This window comes from Hypomesus transpacificus, unplaced genomic scaffold, assembly GCF_021917145.1.
Source record: "Hypomesus transpacificus isolate Combined female unplaced genomic scaffold, fHypTra1 scaffold_55, whole genome shotgun sequence".
In the NCBI taxonomy this organism is placed as follows: Eukaryota; Metazoa; Chordata; class Actinopteri; order Osmeriformes; family Osmeridae; genus Hypomesus; species Hypomesus transpacificus.
The window spans coordinates 412,832-435,289 of record NW_025814032.1 but is presented as its reverse complement, the minus strand read 5'-3'; the positions used below and the strand labels follow the sequence as shown (position 1 = coordinate 435,289).

The 22,458-nt window shown below is 45.9% G+C and overlaps 1 protein-coding gene across 1 annotated transcript; it reads left to right on the top strand.

Annotated features, from left to right (window-relative positions):
• The first annotated feature begins 16,328 nt into the window (after positions 1-16,328).
• tor4aa (torsin family 4, member Aa) lies at positions 16,329-20,154 on the top strand. The gene is made up of 3 exons (XM_047017372.1): positions 16,329-16,494; positions 18,087-18,542; positions 18,728-20,154. The coding sequence occupies exons 2-3, from the start codon at positions 18,087-18,089 to the stop codon at positions 19,583-19,585; spliced, it is 1,314 nt and encodes a 437-aa protein (XP_046873328.1). The 5' UTR covers positions 16,329-16,494; the 3' UTR covers positions 19,586-20,154.
• Positions 20,155-22,458: the final 2,304 nt, after the last annotated feature.

Sequence of the window (22,458 nt, the reverse complement as noted above, 5' to 3'; positions counted from 1 at the left end):
GATGTTGTGCGAATAAACACTTATCTGACATGTCAGCATTAAAATCACCCATGACATAGACACAACATGAACTATTGTCCTCTATGAAGGACTGAATAAAAGCTAACCTGTTCTGAAATTCATCCTCATGGTCATAGGATTCATATGGTGTGTACACATTTACAATAGTAAATTTATTTTCATTGTGATTAAACTCCAACCCAATAGCCCAGTCAACGTTAAGCCACACCACCTTTACCGTTGGGTCATATTTTATGTTCCACAGTATAGCTACACCACCAGCTATCCTCCCACAAACCATTCTCATGCTGAGATCGGTAGTGGACTCTCCAGCACCATGAAAGTTCTTGTGTAGGGAGTTCAATTTGTCCAGATCTTGCTTGGCCATCCAGGTTTCTTGAAGGCAGACAATGTCACTCTCGTCCAGCAATGTGTCCACCACCAAACGTCTTGATCTATCAGCAGCAGTATGTCCTACTCGGAGGCCACGAGCGTTGTAGGATACAACCCGCATTAATGATCTACCACGGACCCATCAGGGCAGGTGGCCGGTGTGTCTGTCTCCCTGGTCTCTACATATAGGCCTACATTCATCCCAGCATCATGACTGAGCTGAAGCTCGGTACCCTGAGAGCGGGGGGTATGCTCTGGTCGAGCTTTTTTGAAAGTATAGACCAAGGGTAATTACCACACCACAACTGTCCAACCATTACCCATAGGTGGCGCTACATTCCACGCCCTAAAGCACAAAGGCTTTCTGGAATGGATAGGCTAACCAAGCCCCCTCCCTTCACTCCTTGGGTTGAAATAAAGGCCCTTGTGGATCTTGATGGTATTATATTTCAGATTTGGTATCCCATTGGTAATTCTGCAGCATAGATTTTTCTAAACAATTCCAATTTGTCAAGAATATACATTTTTCAATGGTTCGCAATGTTTGAAGGAATCCGCCATTACTGCTTGCAGTTATATTTATTATTACACATCTTCTTCTGCCATGGGAGTCTATGGCAGCCCCTAGAACCAATTGGTCAGAAGTTGTGAATTTTGGCACACTATTTGGGACCAGTCCCCTCATCAATTTCACCAAGTTTCATGTCTCCCATTCCAACCATCTAGCGCCACCAATGGGTCAAAGTTGAAGGTGTGTTTACACATGTTACTTTTGAACCATATGCCCCATTGTCCAAAATGAGGTATCATTGGATTCCCTGGATCAAGACGAGTTCAACGCACTCTATGACATCATACCCAGTTCTATAGATTCTCCGCCATTTTGAATGTAAAGGAAAAGCGTTTTTTCGCTACTCCTCCTACAATTCTTGTCGAATCTTCTTCAAAATTGCCACAGATGATCTTCAGACCAAGCCTCACAAAAATTATCCCCTGGAGCTTTGATTTTCGCAACCGTTTGTTATATACAGCCACTTGATGTGGCTGAATTGATGTGGCCGCCATTTTGAATATAACGTTTTTTTGCTACCTCTCCTATAAGGTTTGTCCAATCTTCACCAAATTTGGCACAGATCATCTTCAGACCAAGCCACACAAAATAAATCACATGTTTTTTTGATTATCTAAACATTTTGACTGGAACAGCCAAACAAAGTCGTCAGCCAATCAAAGTCGTCAACCAAGCCACCATAAAAGAAGTGAGGTCATATCTCAGCACCTCTTTACTGCATTGACAACAAATTTGGTATAGGGACGAGGGACCCTGTTCTGAAGAAGTCCAAAATAGGTCATGCCATTTCACCTCTAGGTGGCGCTGCAATAGGCAAAAATTTGGCACCATTTATCTTCAGACCAAGCCTCACAAAAGACATCACATGGCGTTTTGATTTCTGCAACCGTTTGTTAGTTACAGCCAATCAAATTGAGCAACTGATCCGGAAAAAGGGAAGTGAGGTAATATCTTAGCCAAGCTTTGATGCATTGACTCCAAACTTGGCGTATGGACTCAAGGCCCTCTTATTAAGAGGTTTGAGACAGGTAGTGTCATTTGACCTCTAGGGGGCATTACAATAGGTAGGATTGTGTTTTGACCAATAACTGTTGATTTGTTTGGCTTATTTAAGTCATTCCTATGTCTCGTGATATCTTAGGAGATCCCACGTCTGATGCATGTTAACGCGTGATACCAGACGAATTGATGAGGCCGCCATTTTGAATGAATGAATACAACTTTTTTCCTTACTCCTACACAATGTATCCAATATTCACCAGATTTGGCACAGATTATCTTCAGACCACAATCACCTTGCCATGTAAAAATATGACTGAATTACAGCTGTTTAAACTTGGGCCAAATCTGACCATGCGTGCCACAGGAGAAACGGCTTCCTTTTTGTATTCAGTAGCTGTACACAGCAATTCCCAGCGCTGACAATGGCTCACTCGGATAAGACTCTGTTGAAGTGCAAGGTCGTAGGTTTGAATCCAGCCAAAGTCTCAGGCATGTCATGATACTGGTTTATGTGCATCGGATTTCTTGCATCATAACTTCTTAACAGACGTGTCATAAATCACAAGATTGGTCTCTTCTGATTCTACGTGGCATACCAAGTCGAAATATATCACATTGTCCCGTTTCCACCATTTTGGGCGTCGGACATTTGGAATTTTCCTAAAAACATACTTTTTTGAACTCCTCGTTCGCCGTTGCTCCTATTTTCATGGACAAGTAATGAAATCATTTTCAGATTACAATCACCTTGATTTGTCAAAATATGACTGAATTACAGCTTTTTATACTTGGGTCAAACAGCTGTTTAAACTTGGGACAAGTCTGACAACCGCTTGCCACAGGAAAAATTCTTTATATTTTTACGCAGTCACTGAAATCTGATTTCCAGCACTGAGAATAGCTCACTAGGATAAATTGGTGTCCTGGCAACGTCAGAGGTTCAAATCCAGCCAAAGCTGACAAGCTTGTCATGTCTCTGATTCTCTGTTTAGCGAGACTATAAGCCACTGCAAAGAAAGCCAGGTAAACCGCAGTCACTAGATGTCGAAAGTTTCTTCTGGGTCATCTGACCTGCTTGTCCACCACATTGCTGCTTGCAGTTATATTTGTCTATATCTTTCATCCATCATAAATTTAGGCTACCAAAATGCGTGGAGACTACTACGTTTTATTGCGGAGCTGTGTAATGTGTGCCTTGTGAAGCTAACCCAAAACAGATTTACTATTTTGTTGGTCATTTGTAACTAGGTGACTAGCCTATTGTCTTTTCATGCAGCTGGCTAGCTAGGCATAGCCTGGCTGTGCCTTCCTACGTACATCGTTAGTCCTGGTCAGTCAGGACTAAAAACGGATGCTTGGCTCCTTCAAGCCAGTGCCTCCACTCCTCAAAGGCCAGCTTAACAGCCAGCAGCTCCCTGTTCCCTATGTCGTAATTCCGCTCTGCTGTAGTAAGTTTCTTGGAGAAGAAGGCACATGGGAACAGCTTCGGGGGTTTACGCTGACGTTGTGAGAGGACGGCCCCAACTCTGGCCTCCGAGGCATCTACCTCCACCACAAAGGGTAGCGTGGGGTCTGGATGTCTCAATACCGGAGCCGTGGTGAACAGAGTCTTCAGCTTGTCAAAGGCCTGGGTAGCCGCGTCTGTCCAGCACAGTTTCCGTGCTGCACCTCCCAACAGTAAGTCAGAGGTGCCGCGACCGAGCTGAAGTTGCATATAAACCGCCGATAGAAGTTCACGAATCTTAGGAAGCGCTGCAGGTCCTTTATCGACTGCGGACGCGGCCAATCTGTCACTGCTGTGATTTTGGTCTGAGTCATGCGACTGCCCTTGGCATCCAGAATGTAGCCCAGGAAGCGGACTTCAGTTTGGTGGAACTCACATTTTTCCGCTTTGACATAGAGCCGGTGCTGAAGCAGTCGTGCAAGGACTTGACGTACGTGAGAGACATGATCAGACCATGTAGGTGAGTATATGAGGATATCATCTATGTAAGCTATGACAAACCGGTTCAGAAACGGACGCAGGACCTCAATTACCAGCGCCTGGAAGACAGAAAGGGCATTGGCAAGTCCATAAGGCATCACTAAGTACTCATAGTGCCCACTGGTGATGAATGCAGTTTTCCACTCATCACCTTTTCGTATGCGGACCAGATTGTAGGCACTACGCAAGTCGGGTTTGGTGAAGTAACAGGCTCCTCTTACTTGTTCCAGTGCAGCAGGAACCAGCGGTAATGGGTAGCGGTATTTGACAGTCAGATCATTCAGGCCCCGATAATCCACACAGGGTCTCAAGCCCCCTCCTTTCTTCTCAATAAAAAAGAAACTTGCCGCGGCAGGCGATGTGGAGGGGCGAATGAAACCCAATTCCAGCACCTCTTGTATGTACTCTGCCATTGCCTCAGATTCCACCACGGACAGGGGATATACACGACCTCTAGGCGGTGTGGTTCCTGGGAGGAGGTCAATGGCACAACCCCAAGGGCGATGTGGGGGCAGATGCGTTGCCTGGGTCTTGCTGAACACAGTACTCAGATCCTTATATTCGGATGGGAATTCTGATGGCGCTGACAAGTCGGGACTTTCCACATGAGTAGCACCACAGGTAGCAGGTATACAACGAGAGAAACAGCGGTTCCCTCATGATTGCAGTTCCCCATCGCTCCAGGAGATGACCGGGTTATGATAGGAGAGCCAAGGCAGCCCAAGGATGAGGTCGGTGCCCGGTGAATCGATAACCATCAGTGATATTGGTTCCTGGTGCAGGACTCCTATTGTGAATGACAGGGTTTCCGTTCGATAAGAAATACATCCTGTCCCAATTGGTTGGTTATCTACTGAACTGATCCGCAAAGGGGGTTTACAGGGCAGGAGGGGAACACCAAGACGTTTTGCAGTGTGGACATCTATGAAGTTGCCAGCAGACCCGGAATCCACTAAGGCGGAGATAGAGAGTAACGTGTCCTTCCACCTGATTTCCCCGAACACCTTCATTTGCTTAAGAGACACTAAGGGCATTGAATTATAATCACCGATAGGGGAGGTCTCGGGGATGCGGTCCTTGTTCGCACGGAGCATTGATTGCGAAAGTGGCCAGGACTTCCACAATACAGGCATAGCCAGTTGGCCATCCGGCGCTCTAGTTCTTCCACGGTAAGGTGGTTACGGCCGATTTGCATAGGTTCTTGGGGAGCGGAGGCGTGTCTGAGGACTGTACGTCTGCACAGTGGGCATTACCAGCGGGTGTCTTCTTGACCGCACCAGGTTATCAAGGCGTACTGCTAACTGAATGAAATGTTCTAGGTCTGCATCTTGGTCTCTACAGGCAAGCTCGGATTGCAGCTCACGAGACAGTCCTTGTCGGAAGACCGCCAGTAGGGCCGAATTGTTCCATCTACTGGCAGCTGCCAGGGTGCAGAAGCGCATAGCGTAGTCGGCTGCTGACTGCGATCCTTGCCAAAGCGCTAGTAGCTGACCTCCCGCAGACCGTCCTTCAGCTGGATGATCAAAGACCTCCCGGAAATGGTTGGTAAAGTCCGTAAATGAACGTGTCAGCTCTCCTCCACAGGACCAGATGGCTGAAGCCCACTGTAGCGCTCTTCTGCGTAGGAGCGTTATCGAAAAGGCTATCCGTGCCGCATCGTCCGAGAACGCAGCTGGTTGGTGTGCAAAATAGAGAGGACATTGCACTAAAAAGCCATCACAGCCATCGGGAGAGCCGTCATACTTTTCTGGGGTAGCCAACTGGACGGGTCTTACGTGGTCAGACCCAGGTGAAGGTTCCTGGGAGGGTAGACGTGTATTATCCACCCAGATTGCGAGTTCACTCAGAGATTGAGCTAGGCGTCGAATCTGCGAGTCGTGATCTCCGAGTAGTGTTCCATGAGATGTCAAGGCATTCGTCAACTCCGCTGGATCCATGTCGGTAAAGGCTGAGTCTTCTGTAACGGACAGACTCCCAAGACAACAGGTGCTGGATCCAAGTGCAGATTTATTTAGACGTGGTCGGACAAGCAGGGGTCATACACAGTCAGAGCCAGAGAGGAAATCCAAAAGGGTAGTCAGGTCACAGGCGTAGGTCAAACAGGGGCGGACTGGGCAATGAAGGCTAGGCTTGGACAGGTTCCACAGGACAGGCAAGGGTCTGGATCACGGCGTCTGGAATCGTTCAGATGAAGCAGATACAAAGTCAGGGGCAAAATCAAGGTGTTAGGTACGCCTCCCGAAAGAGGGAACGCAACGCCCCACTGCGCACAGGAACCGTGGAGGATGCGGGCAGGTTACGCCAATAAACGTGTTTGCCACAACCAGGAATGCCGTGTTACGCGGTTTTAATAAGAACATGGCAAAGGGTTAGGAGTAGGGCAGTGCCAGCGGTCTGCCAAATCAAAGAAATAAACAAAGAGTCCCTGAGCTTCCCTACCCCTCCAGTCCTCACAATATCACATTGCACTTAGTATCTCACAGTATCACATTACACTTGGTATCTCACAGTATCACATACACAAAGTATCACATTCACTTCTCTATATCCCTACAACTAACTTCACTGCTACATAACACAGGGTGACAGACGCTGGCTTCTAACCTGGTGTATATAACAACGAGTTACCTACGGGTGTATGTAAACCCCAGGGTATCTTGCCTAGCCCTACTCCACAGACCAGGGTTACAAACACAATAGGTCTACACATGAACAACTTTCACAGCTCTCCACAATACCATAACTGGCTCATACAAACAAAGCCCTTGCCACCTCCCTCCACCAACACATACAAACTGACACTCTTAAGGGTATGGAGCTCTCCTGATTGGCTAACGAGGAGCCTTGATGGACACGCCCACGTCATCAGCTGGAAACGCACCACACCTGAGAGGTACCAGATAGCAGGAAAGAGAGAGAGGCCGTAACACAAGGTCAGTAGATCACAGGGTCTATCCGTATATTGCATAGAATGTTACTCTAATGTTAACAATAGGGATGGGCGAACGATGCCTTGTGAAGCTTTGGTGGTTTCTTCCGGATTGTGCCGGCCCAAAGAGCCGAACTATCGGCGCATTGAAAATGAACAGCGTCATCTAGCAGCCGCTAAAACTGGCTGAATGAGGCGTAGTGGTTGTCTCCGACGGTAGACTACCCTACGTTATTCAATATTTAATTAAGGCTACGTGTGTTCATTTTGATCTGATATTAGTTCTCACACATTAAAATGTTGTGATACATCCGTAGGCCTTTAGAATTATGTCATTTTCTCACAGTAAAAGTTAAAGAACGTCGTACGAGGGTCCCTGCATTGAGGCGCGAACTCAGGATTCCAGATTCGCATGAACAATATGTTGGCGTACAATGCTTTAACCAACTACACCACCGAAGAAATCATTACTTTTTGTTGCGGGTGGACGGACTTTATACGATATGGTCTTTATATCAATTAAACTAGATAACACCGATTTTTTCTTAACATTTGTGATATGTAGGTCTATTGTGAACTGGGGGAACTTTATTTTTACAAATTATTATTACTGTTGACAATGTTGACGAATCATCAACATTTGTTTTCTGGGCACTGTATAGACCTACCTAGTCCTATCATGTTACGTTTCATTTCAATAAAATAACACAACACAAATGCACGGATTTATAATTATTACTATACGGATTTGGCTAAATAATAATGACTGATGGAAGAAACTCTAGCGATGCCTGGTGCTGCTTCTCTGACAATGTGAGATTTGTCTTTAACAAGAAGCGGTGGCTTCGTTCCTTCCATGGCTCTGGTTCAGAAGAGCGGCAAAACTTCGAACCAGTTCGTGACGTTTGAAGCATTGAACGTCATCTGTCACGTGGTTTCGTAATTTGATACAAGCTCCCAAACACTTTTTCGAAACTGTGCGTATTGGTTTTGCGACACAAGCATCGATGCGTCAGTGCCATACGTCCCATCCCTAGTTAACAAGACTCAGCACAGAGTGAAGGGAGTGACTGATTGGTTTCATTGTTTGCAGGTGTGAAGAGGGAGTGCCCTCTTAGTACTCTGGTGATGCTGATCTGAGACAGGGGGACCTGATTGTCACAACGCCCTTCGACTGGTTAGCTCCTGCAATTCCCACACAGCAAAAGTGTAGTAGTTAGCTAGCTCTACAATTTACTGGGTCGAGGTCTGAATCTAGGAGCAAAATGGGTCACAGCTGTCAGCCTTAAGTATATGCAGGTAGCAACGCTAGTGCTAAATAAGTATTTAGCTGGTCGGCTCCATGACGCCGGGTAAGACTGGTGAGACTGCTCACCAAAAGAATGAAGGGGAACCAAGTAGCCTCAACTTTCCTAGACTTTTAGCTACAGTACTAATGCTGAGGGCTTGCTGATATTGCTGTCTGTCTTACAAGAACGTTGTATGTATGCGTTGTTGCTATCGTGTGATGACGTTGTGACGTTTGGCTAGCACTGAGTTCCCTTGTGCCACACAAGGCACTTTTTGCCACAAAAACTTAAAGGCCATATTGCAGGTTAAACACCACTGTTGATTGATGGGTACATGAAGCACTCAAGATATGTATATCATTTAAAATATCTACAAATGGTGTCTCCAAATAGTGTTAAAGATTGCTGAGACCTGATGACCATCAAAGCCAATTAAATGGATGGATGCGGAATGAAACACTTTCTGTTATGTACTGTATTGCAGCTTCGCCCCAAGATCTCTACAGACCGTGCAGCTTCTTTAATGCTCAACACTTGAACACGAGGGCTTATTACTTGAAAGAGGAATTAATTACTGCGTCTTCTCAGTTACACTTTCAGCACATGGAAATACTGTGACTAGCTAAAGTAGGCAAATGGCTAATATAACATTACATTTCATAATAATTTCAGTCAATAAAACAGTTGCAAGACCCAGTGAAATGTTATATACAGCTAGCAAACTAACGTTAGCTAGCATCGCTAAAGACATTGGCTAACTCAACTTTGGTAGGCTATCCTCAGTATTTGCTGAGGATAGCCGCTGAGGAACAACATCAAATACAATGGATAAGTTTAAATGTTTATTACCAACAAGCAAATAGCGAATTCAGTGGAAAAATAAACCTGCAATATGGCCTTTAATTCAAGCCTAAACCGTTAAACGGAACGTTTGCACGAATACAAGCAACTCAACCTGGACCAAGACAAATATTTTGACATCGACATTGTGTATGTAGTGCAAATATTCAAGTTTTTTTAGGGGTGGGGAAATAATAAACATACTGGAACCAACATAAACCTCAAAGTATTCAAGCACCAACAACAGCGCCAGAGTTTCCTGCTCGATGGTGGAGTAGCGGGTCTGAGCACCAGTAAACTTTCTTGAGAAGTAACACACGGGGTGGTCAACCCCCTCGTCATCCTCCTGCAACAGGACAGCCCCTGCCCCGACAGCACTGGCATCAACTTCTATTTTAAACGGCTTGCCAAAATCGGGACCGGCAAGAACAGGGGAACTACTCAACAGTACCTTTACAGTGTCAAAAGCAGCTTGGCACTCAGCGGTCCACTGAAACTGGCGTGTAGGGCTTAGTAGGCTGGTCAGCGGGGCCACCACAGACGAGAAGTTCCTGCAGAAGGAACGGTAGTAGCCCGCCATACCCAGGAACCGGCGTAGGTTTCTCCTTGTAGCAGGGGCAGAAAAAGCAGTTATTGCAGAGACATTTTCGGCAACTGGACGTACCTGTCCACGCCCCACCTGCTTCCCGAGGTAGGTAACAGCTGCCTTCCCAAACTCGCATTTTGCCAGATTAAGAGTCAGTGAGGCAGCTGCTAAACGGCTGAATACAGTGTATAGGGTTTTTAGGTGGCTTTCCCAGGTGGATGAATGGACCATCAAGTCGTCTAGGTAGGCGCAACAATCAGGAACGTCAGCCAACACCAGGTTGACTAGGCGTTGGAAGGTGGCTGGAGCGTTACGCATGCCGAAGGCCATCACTGTGTATTGCATGAAGCTGTCAGGTGTCACGAAAGCAGAAATCTCCGCAGCACGCGGAGACAATGGGACCTGCCAGTAGCCCTTTAACAAATCCAGCTTGGTAACGAAGGTAGCAGAACCGATGGTGTCAACGCAATCGTCGACGCGCGGCAACGGAAAGGAGTCAGGGACTGCGACAGTATTTACATTTCTATAGTCTGTACAAAATCTATGGGTGCCATCAGGTTTTGGTACCAGCAAACACGGTGAGCTCCAAGGACTAGAACTGTGAGTGGCTAGCCCATTCTCCAGCAGGTAAGCAACCTCCTGTTTCATTATCTCCCTTTTTGCTGCGTTCACCCGATAAGGATGCTGCTTTATTGGGACGGCATCGCCCACATCAACATCATGGACTAGCACGGTAGTGCGGCTTGGGATATCACCACATATAGACGGGAAAGAGTCTACTAGCTTCACAATATCGGCTTGTTGCTCCCCACACAGATGCACTAATAGCGCTGGTAAGTTTGGCAGTAGCTCGGAGTTCGCCAACCGCGCACTGAGCTGAGCTGAAGCCATACGAGGACTCAACCCGTTCTCGTCGTCCACAGGTGCATTATTAGCACTTTGGGACAGCACCACTGCAGCCACCGAGGAGACCGCAGGTACAGCAGTCGCATTTGGAGAGTCATCTCTGGAGTGGTACAATTTCAGCATGTTTACGTGACAGACACGGCTCTGACGTTTACGATCAGGGGTCTTGATCACGTAATCTGTCTCGCTCAACTTTCTCTCTACTTTGTAGGGTCCAACAAAACGGGCAGAGAGGGACGAGCCTGGCACAGGCAGCAGGACCAAGACACGGTCACCAGGCTGCAAGGACCGATACACAGCCTTGCGGTCAAACCGCGCCTTCATCCGCCCCTGTGTGGTTAACAACATCTCTGCAGCGAGAGCGCGCGCTGAATGCAGCCTCTCGCGGACCGCACTCACGTACTCCAAGACGTGTTTTGGAGGACTTGACGTGTCAAGTACTTGTTCTTTTAGAAACTTTAGGGGCCCTCGAACTGTATGTCCGAAGATTAACTCAGCAGGGCTGAAACCGGTTGACTCCTGTACTACCTCCCTAGCCGCAAACAGAACAAAAGGAACACCCTCGTCCCAATCGTTCTTTGTGTCCATACAGTATTTTTCCTCAACATCGCTTTCAGTCTGGTGCCAGCGTTCTAGAGCACCCTGGCTCTCCGGGTGGTAAGCGCTGGACACCCTGTGTGTGATAGAGGGTTTTAAGCACCTGGGCAAACAAGTTAGCAGTGAAGTTAGTACCCTGGTCTGTCTGGACCTCTTTCGGCAGACCAAATGTGGAAAAGAACTTCAACAGGGCTGCGACCACTACCTTGGTGGTGATGTTATGCAGCGGTATAGCCTCAGGATACCTAGTAGCTGCACACATAACCGTTAGGAGGTACTGGTTTCTAGACCTTGTCTTAGTCGACTGTGTCGGTCCATTACCTATCACCTTCTCAAAAGGCTCACCCATCACAGGAATTGGGTGGAGTGGAGCCGGCAGAATAACCTGGTTGGGTTTTCCCATGAGCTGACACGTGTGACAGGTTCTGCAGTGACGGGCCACGTCACCTTTCAAACCCGGCCAAAAGAAGTGCTGCAAGACACGGTTGTGTGTCTTGGTAACACCCAAGTGTGCTGACCAGGGAGTGTCATGGGCCAAGGACAGGACCTGTGACCTAAACAGAGTCGGCACAACAACCTGAACGACCGTGCTCCACTCTGTGTCGGGTCCCTGGTGTGAAGACCATTTTCGTAGCAGAACTCCGTTCTCTAAGAAGTAAGCCAAGGGCTGCACATCAGCCCGCTCACGAGTCACAACCGCAGAAAAACAAGCCCTGAGTGTGGGGTCTGACTTCTGCGCGTTAACCAAGTCGTCCCGCGTAGCTGACAACATGGACTCTCCAGCCGTGGAAGACCGGCCCATGCTATGTGGTGCTTCCTTAGGGACATCGTCAGCACGAAAGACTGGGGCAAAAATGGTGTCGTCCAGCCCAACCACACCACCCAACCGCCGTGACTGTGCTCGCGTCACCACACATGCTGGGAACACAGCGCTTGAACCAGATGAGGTAGCAGGTACCTCAGGGACATCGAGGACCTCCAACACTGGCTTCACCAGGCCTCCCGCAATGTCGTTCCCCATAACTAAGGTGATCCCTTTTACCGGGAGACTAGGCACAACAGCGACTCTAAAACGTCCACTAACTAGATCCGACTGGATGTACACAAAGTGCAAAGGCACTGGAACGTAGCCCATTACTATTCCCTGCAATAGAACATTTCCACAACAATACGTCCCATCAGACCATGGCAACACATGTGACGGACTGGGAAGCTCCTGTGTCGCGCAGGATCTGAACGGGGACTTGAGACTTGGCATCACCAGTCAACGAGACTGACCCGGCAAATGTAAATGGCCCGTAACCAGCATCTGATGACTGACGTGGTATGTACGACTGGCCCTTGTTGTCAGACGTGGTTTGGAGCAACGCCAAGGGTTTGGTAGACGGCGCGTTAGGCGCGTTCTGTCTCTGCAGCTTCCTGCAGTCTGCCAAGAGATGTCCCTTCCGGTGACAGTAATAGCACTCGCGGTCCTTACTGCGACGACCTGAGGGGGGGAGTGACCAAGGAGCGCTCTTGGTCGGTGTGGTGGTGGTACTACAGGCAGCGACACCCCGAGACTCGGGACGGGGCGCGCTAAACGTTGTCCTGTGCATTAGGGCAAACTCGTCAGCTAGCACTGCGGCTTGGGACAATGTTGCTACCTTCTGCTCGTTTATATACACCACCAGCCTTTCTGGCAGGCTGTTCTTAAACTCCTCAACCAACACTAGCTCCCGGAGAGAAGCAAAGTCACTGCACTTACTGACTGCACACCACCGGTCAAACAGCATTTGTTTCTCCCGAGCAAACTCCACATGCATCTTTCCCAGGCTTTTCTTGTGGCCTCGAAACTTTTGCCTATACGCTTCTGGGACCAGCTCATAAGCACGGAGTACTGCGGTTTTTACGCACTCGTACTGTAAGCTGTCCTGCAACGGCAAAGCCGACACGATCTCCTGTGCCTTTCCGCACAGCTTACATTGCAGCAGCAACGGCCACACCTCTCTGGGCCACTTCAAGGCGGTAGCGATGCGCTCAAAAACGCCAAAATAAGAGTCCACCTCCGTCTCTCTGAACGAGCTATGTTTTTGCTCATGTCAAATTGGAGCGTCTGACTTGGTGGAGGGCCGCTATTTACACCAGCTTCTAACTCGAGCTGTCTGATCCAAACTTTTACCTCCGCGTCTATCCTGCGTTTCTCCAGCTCAAATTCAAACAGCCTGGCCTGCTCTCGCTCTTTCCTCTCGCCCTCCAGTCGGGCCAACCTCACCCTGAGTTTAGCCGCAATAGAACCAGGAGTAGCACTAACACTGTTTGTCGACAATCCCGGAGAAGGAGGTGGCGTTTGTCTCTCGACATCCTCCACATCTTTCTTTTCCTCGACCAACACCCCTTTCTCCACCAAGCCTTCCCTGACCGAGGCCAGAAGCTCAGCCTTACGGGCCTGCTTCGGGGGCTCCAGACCGTAGTGGTCCGCTATGGCGTGAAGGTCCTCACGCAGCGTCTCTAGCAGAACCACGGAAGGCTCCTCAATAAAAGAGGACACTGCCGAGGCAGGCATTACACACACAACAAAGCCAACAAAGCTAACCAAACGTGGCACAAACGACAAAAACCCCAAGGGCTCACAACCACACCAACTACCCGCAGCACTCACCAGCGTGCGGACCAAAGGCTTTACTCTTGGATCCCGGACGAGCCCCCAACTGTTACGCCCCCTCCAATGGCTCGGGAGAGGAGGAGCACGCAACTGCCCTAGGCCGCACAGTGGTGAGGGATGCGAGAGGGTAGCGCCAATAAAAGTGTTTGCCACAACCAAAAATGCCGTGTACACGGTTTTAATGAGTACACATATACATTTATATAGACAAACAACAATGGGGGAGGGACAACAACAACAAAGGGGTAGGAGTAGGGCAGTGCCAGCGGTCAGTCAAATCAAAGAAATAATACAAAAGGTCCCTAAACTTCCCTACCCCTCTACTCCTTCCTAACACCAACTAAACTACAACTAACCTCACTGCTACAAGACACAGGGTGACAGCCGCTAGCTTCTAACCTAGTGTGTATAATAGAGGGTTACCTACGGGTGTATGTAAACCCCAGGGTATCTTACCTAGTCCTACTCCACAGACGTCCAGGACAAGGGCCAGAATACAGGTAACACAAAACCCCTACGGTTCCCAACAACCAATAACTAAATACAATATAGATACAACGCTCAATGCTCAATGCTCAATATTCAGTAATACTCAAATGCTCAATGTTACCAACAAAGTTCCTACCAACCTCTCCCCACCTAACACAAACACATACTGACAGCTAAATACAGTGTGATGAGCTCCTCCGATTGGATAACGATGAGCCTTGTTGGACACGCCCACGTCATCAGGCCGGAAACGCACCACACCTGAGAGCTGAAAGACAGGAGAAGAGAAACTAACAACCATCTCCCCTTAGAGAGAGAGAGACCGTAACAATGAGAGAGAACAATGGTTGTGCTCACCGTAGACTTGAGCATACCCAATAAATGGTAGGGTTTATCCAGCTAAACTGTTTGGGCCCCAATAAGAAAAGTACAAAACTCGATAGGTTGCCTTCGAAGCTTCACTGTTTTGCCTCCAATAAGAAAAGTGAGAAAGACAAAGGTTGCTTCTGCAGCTTTGCTGCTTGACCTGCTTGAAGTAATGACATTACATATAGCTCCAATATATAAAACTGTTGTTTTGTATAAAATGTTCAGAATCAGAAAGGGTTTTAATCGTAATGAAAGTTTGTACAGACAAGGAATTTACTTTGGCAGGAAGGTGCATACATTCAACATATAGGATTAAGGCCGAATCCCAATACTCCCCCTTACCCCTTCCCCTTAATTTACCCCTAGCCCTTGGACCTCGAAAGTAAGGGGTAAGGGCTACATAGCCCTATGAAATGGGACACCACTTGGTTACAGGTACGTCATCTAGCACGTATCGATATCTCCAAAGCAAGTAGTGTTATGCACTGATATTAAACGAAATTCGCTGCTAATGGAGTTTACTTCGAACTGTAGACATGCTAGTCAAAGAAATGCGGGACTGTTGTGCAATTCAGAACTGTAACATTAGCGTACCAAACTAGCGATTTTTAGAAACGTTTCAATTAGGAAAATGGTTGCAAATATATATGTTCATGACTGTATATAACACAAAACAAGATTGTCATAATTTTTTTATCAATTAATTAAGCCGAAAATATTACATTTATCGGACTCTCTGGATGATATGGTCGCCATTGTTGCCGGTCGCGCAGTTTTCACATAGCCCTAGGTTTCAAGTAAGCTCCCGATCTCACTTAGTTTTAAGGGGTGTATACCCCTTAGTCTTAGCCCTTCCCCTAGCTCAAAAAGAGTATTGGGACACCACTAGCTCTCATGGGAACGCGCAAAACTAAGGGGTAAGGGGGAGTTGGGATTCGGCCTAAATCTTAAATAAGTGGTGTAAGTTTAAACAAGTCTAACTATACTATACAAGAGGTTCTACTTAACTAAATATAAAGTAGGGTGCAAAAAATGGCATGGGTGCAATAAATGGCAATGGTTTAAATGGGTTTATATTATCAAGTGTAACCAAAGAACTATGAAAAATTATCCCCTTTACTTGACATTAATAAACTTGTTTTAGTTGGACATTTCCCTGTATTGTTGTTATGAATACAATTGCTTCATTCATTCACCATGAATAAGGCATTCAACACACAAAACATACCTGAGATAAGGTTGGAGCTATTTTCATCAGGACTTTCAGGACTTCTTCAGGATGTCCTCAGGACCTATTCAACCCAGTGTGCATGCCCTTAGTCTTTTTGCATTTATTCAACTAGGGTATCAAATGCATAAAAGAGGAGGTTAAAATCTGACTGACTAGCTGCTTCTACCATTTTATTCTCCTACATTTAGGCCAAAAGTTTGTGTTTTTGTATGTACAAAAATGGAAATGCACTGTATTAGGCTCATGTTACATGTTTGCTTTCACATGCAAATTCAAAGGCAATGAGGTAGCACCCCTATCAGCTAAATCAGAGAAAGCCATAAAATGAATGTATTTTGTACAAATTAATGTGACATTCATTTAACTGACATAAGAAGAGTGGAATGGTTTCATAAACACAAAAAATCTGTAAAAAGGGTTAGTATTATTTAGCAGAATACGAGTAGAATGAGAGATGAGAAATAAGTCTAGAAAAAGAGGAAGTGGGAGGAGTCTGGAGAGTTGGAATGGGCAGGGTGAGATAGAGAGAGATAGGAGTGGTTCTCTCAGTCGCAGTTGCTTTGAAAGTTTTTCTAAAGGACTATTCATTCCTCTCTCCACATAGAAGTGCAACAAGTCTAGAGGACAAAGTCCCATTCCTGAAGCTTGATTACATCTCCCTGTCAAGGTAGGCAGATTGTTTTTCCTGCATTTCTCCATTTCTCGCCCCTCCAACATCTCTTCAGACCACTTCTCTTTCTGTTTGGAATTTACAATGGAAGGATGAGGTACATGCAACTGTTAATTCCGACCTCTGGCCAGTTTAATTCTAATTCTCTATTCACTTCCGACTAGAAGCATCTGTTTCGGAACATTTCATAACTTGAATGTGTGCGTCTGTCTTCCTGTCTGTCTGCATGTGTTTAACTGGTGAGAGAGAGCTGTAGCAGAGACCAACAGGAAGGAAATGGAGTCAGCATATGGGTCTAAAATACAAAAGTTAGGGACAGCTTTAGAATGCCAGGAATGCTGCCCCTGTCTCATGCAAACTTTATGTGAATTGGGAAAAATATATTTAATGATAGAAACTTACCGATTGTACCTGCAGGACAGTATCAGCCTTTCTCAGCCCCTTTGTCTGCAGGCAAATGCTGGCTTAAACTATGTTTCTAGGAACTCAAGCTAGCTTTGTTCCAAGTAAACCATGCTTTCGAGAACTCAACATTTAGTGTTGTGAGGGGGAGTAACTGGGTTTGACATAAATATCTGGAACTGTGTGCTTTCTCTTTATTTACAAAGTCATAAACTATGGTGAAAAGTGAGCCTTCTACCAAAATGATTTACTTTTTGGGGGTTGAGTATGGTTTGATCTGCAATGGGGTAGAAAGGGGGAAGGACTTTGATTAAGACCACCATAAATTAGGAATATATTTATTGATACTTGGCTGGTTTTGTAAGACAGGAAATAGTCATATATAGCCATCTCTCTCATTCACACACTCTCTCTTGCTTTGCAAGTATTATAATACATTTTAATATGAAATTTGGCACACTGAAACATTAGTAGCTTGGAGTGGGAGTTAACTTGAGCCATCCACAATAACAGCCTAAAAAAGGGTTATAGTGGAAAAATATGATATTGTCTCTTCTAATGGTCTGTTCATAAATAATTCCTGTAATACCTATTCAAATTACTGATACATGAGATAACATGAGAATTTGTTTAATTCTACCCTAAAACACGTTAATACCCAATAGGGAATTATGTTTTGGAATATTAAAACCAGCATTGTGTGTTGATTAAGTGGCGTCCTATGCAGTAACATTTTGCATCTTGTTTTCTAATCAGTTGTAGTGTGTTTAGATGTTGGGCTTGGCTGATATGATTTCGAAACAGTATATACTAGAACAGAATTCCTCAAAACTCTATTCTTTCTTAAAATGGTGAGGTCCATTGAAAATGCATCGGATTGAACCTCAGTGGTCTGAAAGTGAAACTCATCCTCAGAGTTTTTCTCACCATTTAAACTTTCGACAGATTTGGGGAAATAAAATGTGGCAGGTACAAACATGCACACACAAACATATACTCAGTTAAGAACTTTTTAGGTTCTTAAAAAGGAAATTGAGACAGACTGGCCATTGGACATTGATTACAAATGTAAAACTTAGAAGTCTGTTTCACAATAGGGATTACCCCATCAATTGAAATAAAAAGAAATACGTTTTTTGTTCTCCCACTCTTTCCATCTCTCTCCCTTCTGTCTCTATCTCATTCAGATGGGTGAGCAGGAGGACATCTGTGACAGACTATCAGGGTCTCAGATAGAGGGAGAAATGGAAGAACAGGAAGAGGGAGACGGAAAGATGCAATCTGCGCCTCTCACTTTCTCCCATTTCTCTTCCTCTGTGCGGGCCATGATTCGGATCAAACTAAAGTACCAGGCCATTAAGAGGCGCCGTCTAGAGATGATGGTGGGGCCGGGGAACGGGGGGATGGGTCTGGTCCAAACCGGGGCCGCCAGTCGCACCAGTCCCAAAATCTTTACCTTTGATAGCCTTACCCCCTCTACAATGTCCTCACCCTCTTACAATAGTTACCAGAAGAAAAGGAAGAAAATTAGGAGATCCCGTGTGATGTTTCCTAGTGGAGGTGACTGCAGGGCGCCGCCTAAACAGGAACAGAGCCGTGCCAAGAACTGCCTCCTCCTGCTCTTGGCCATTGTCTTTCTGCAGGTAGGCTATATAGTCTGGAGGGCTGACTCAGTCAATAGGCAATGATATTCTCTCTCAGTGGGTGCTAATACCCATTCTGCCATACTATTTAGTATGGTAGATTCTAATGACAGACATACTATATAGTATGGGTATTGGTACTCACTCTCTATCTTGCTTTATCTCACTCCCCTGTGCCTCTCCAGGTGTACAATGCAATAGAAAACCTTGATGACCACGTCCTCAGATATGACCTGGAGGGTTTAGAGAAGACGCTAAGGAGGGAAGTGTTTAGTCAGCAGGGGGCAGTGGAGGCCCTGCTGTCACACTTGAAGGATTACCTTTCCACCTATGTCCACAGTAAGCCCCTGGTCCTATCCTTGCACGGCCCAAGTGGAGTGGGGAAAAGCCACATCGGGCGTCTCCTGGCTGGACACTTCCGATCAGTGGTGGGGGAATCACTGGTGCTCCAGTACTATGTTCTACACCACTGCCCCCTCGAGACCGAAGCCTGGTACTGTGCCCGCGCCCTGTCCACCCTTGTCACAGAGATGGTTACACGCGCTGAGGAGGACGAGAAGATTCCAGTCTTCATCTTTGATGAAGTTGAGCACATGCATGGCGAGATACTGGGTACCTTGAGGGACCTTGTGATCTCACAGCACTCCAACGAGTATCTGAACGCCGTTTATCTTTTCCTTAGCAACCTGGGCCATGGCCACATCACCAAACACCTGCTGCACAATTCCTCAAGTGGCTCTATCACAAATTCTGCAGTGGGGTGCCACAACAATTTGGTAAAAGAATTATCCCTGATATTGCACAACACTCTGGAGAACATTCATCCAATATGGGCAGAGGCAGAGCTCCTTCCTTTGATCCTGTTGGAGAAAAGTCATGTGATGGAGTGTTTCATGGATGAGATGTCGCGTGAGGGGTTCTATCCAGACCGTACCAACATTGAGCGTCTAGCGGGGGAAATGGAATACTATCCTTCTGTAGGGGGACGTAAGTATGCAAGGACAGGCTGCAAGCAGGTGGTGGCCAAGGTCAACATGCTATGAACAAACTATTGGGAAGATGTTTGATTTGCCATCTGTTTTAGTGAAATTGAAAAAAGACAATACTTGTAGACAGCATAGACTGGTACTCTGTGTGCAAAGGAGGGACACTCATGATTGGGAAGTGAGCAATAAATGTTTTCAAAGACAAACTTTATGGGCAAGATTTTTGTACATTTTGTTACAGAAATTCTTTACATCTAACTTATGTATTTGTTGGTATTTTCAAAAATAAGTGTACATTGAATGTAATTTATACAAATAAAATAAAAATCTGAATTACATTTAGGCTGATAGGCATAAGCCTCGTGCACCTTAAATAATAATCAGAAAATTGAGTGAAAAAGAGATAGGACGTTGACAAAACGTTTTTTTTATTAGTAGAATGTCATCATTTTAAGTTGATACAAATGGTACTGTCTCCAAATGCTCAGAATAAAATAACAAATGTTTTATAATCATGAAAAGCAATGGACAAATCTAAATACAAATTGGACTGGCAGGAGTCATCTCTTACAGAACTAGAGAGGGTACAATTTCTGGGGAAATTGTAGGGTGTGCTTGCTTGCCTTGCTTGGTTGCAGGGGTCCGTTTTTAAATTACATTTTAAAACTGATGTTTCTGTATATTTTATATAAAATTGCATAGCCTACTTATTATTTATAAAGATTACATAGATTTAAAAAGAATTTTTTTCCTGCTCATTTACAACTCAAAATACTAAGAGTGAAGAGTAGAATGAAATTGTGGTCTTTCATTTCCCCTGCAACAGGAAATGGTGATCAGCAACCTCATAGTTGAACCAAACGAATACATTTGGTGGACCAGTGTAAAAATGGACCTTATCTCTATGATTTAAACGTCATTGTAAGTTTTTCCCTTCGTGATATTTTCAGGCATTTAGCCTACTCATATTGCATTCATTCATTAATAAATAACCCCCTTTGAAGCTTATTTTAACAACAACGTTACCAGCAGTATCTATCTCAGTATCTAAAATATGCCCCCCAAAACGTAAATAAGCTTGACATTTATTTAGGGGAAAATCCCTCATTCATAAAAATGTCAGTGGTAGTGTAAGTTATTTTCTTGTGGGCTTTTATTGTGACAGGGGGGGTTGTGGCTCTGACGTTGGAAGAAAGTGAGTTGAGTGGAATGCTATGTGTGAGGGAGATACAGTAAAGATGTACAAAGTGTGCCCGAAGACCCTGTCCGTCTCTAATGATTAATGCAACATAGAGCAATCTCAAACGAACCCAAACAGTCGGCTACATTGGTGACAGCGGTGGGATGGATTTTATTTATTTATTTCTCGTTAGGGCCTGGCATGGCTCTGCTAGCTACGTCGATGAGCTTGTCGGGTGCAGTCGGCGTTAGCTGTTGCTAACTCCGTGCTGGTTTAGTTGTTTTTCACAGTTATGGTAGAGTGTTGAATCCGCACGTTGTGCCTATGGAGTTTTCTCGTTTTAGTTCAAGTTAGAGAGGAAATAAGGAGAAACGACAGGTATCCAAAACGAAGGAAAGCCAGAAGCACGTGGAGGAGGGCAAGATGGACGGCCCCACGCGGAGGGCGTCAGCGAGCGCTGCTCCATCATCTCCTTTGCCACGTGGGATAAGCTCCAACACTTCCACTGATCCCGCCGGGCCAAGATGCAGTGCCACCACCAGCTGCAGTACAGGTTCATCCCGGAGATCAATGGGAAGCTGGAGGAGGCCCTGCGGTGGTGCAACGACGCATGGGAACGCCTCGAGCCTCCACGTGTCGGCCCTGGGTCTGTTGTACCTGCCCCTGTCGGTGGCCGAACGCCTCTTCCGTTCCTGTCTCTTCAACTGAGGCGTCTGCTTCGCTTACAAGACGTCTGCCTCACCTACCTTCACCAGAATTTGTGTTTACTGTGTCCATTTTTCATTTTCTCATGTACTCTCTGATATGTGTCAGTCATGTCTGGTATATTTGGGGGAATATGTGTGTTTTCTGTTTGTGGGTCACTTGCTCTCTGGAACATGTGTCAGTCAAACTGGTATATTTGGAGGAGTATGTGTGTTTTCTGTTTGTGGGTCACTTGCTCTCTGATACATGTATTAGTCTGTCTAGTATGGGGGAGCAGGACCCAGGGGGAGCATGGGTTGTCCTTTGTGGCATTGGGGTGGCCTTGGTCTGGTTCGGTTGAAGTCGAAGGTTCTCAGCATGGTGTTGCCTATGTTCCTGGGTTTTGTGCCGTGTTTGTCTGTCTGTCCTTTCGAAACGGGGACGTTTCTTTTCGGAGGAGGGGAGGTATGTAAGGTATTTCCTTGTGGGCTTTTATTGTGACGGGGGGTTGTGGTTCTGAAGTTGGAAGAAAGTGAGTTGAGTGGAATGCTATGTGTGAGGGAGATACAGTAGAGATGTACAAAGTGTGCCCGAAGACCATGTCCATCTCTAATGATTAATGCAACATAAAGTAATCTCAAACAAACTCAAAAAGTTGGCTACAGTAGCGATCATTGTCAGTAACAAGGCAAAATGTGATATAGCCCTGTGTGGAGAAGCTGCCCCGGTAAATTGTACTACTACTACTAGACTGTGTTTGTGTTGGTAGCGATTGTGCTGGTTGAATTCGATTTAACGTTACTTCCGTTGTACGGTCTAGGCTGAAATTAATTATTTTCATTAACAGATTGACAAAGTTTAGGCTGTGGCAATGGAGTTCAGGTTAGTAGTAACTAGTCAGATAGTTTCACCTATTGAAAGACTTTTGATTTAAGTAAGGGTAGTGCCGAACCAAGCCCCCACCCCTCGCCCCTCGGCTTGAAGCAGCGACTCTTCTGGTCGTTTTTATTCTATTAATTTCAGTCAACATTTACGAGTTCAATTCTCGAACCTGGCTCATACTACT

Excerpts from the sequence above, each read along its gene's own strand:
- tor4aa (XM_047017372.1), top strand. The coding sequence starts at position 18,087 with ATGGGTGAGCAGGAGGACATCTGTGACAGACTATCAGGGTCTCAGATA. Across the intron at positions 18,543-18,727 it reads TGGCCATTGTCTTTCTGCAG|GTGTACAATGCAATAGAAAA; the intron begins GTAGGCTATATA and ends GTGCCTCTCCAG.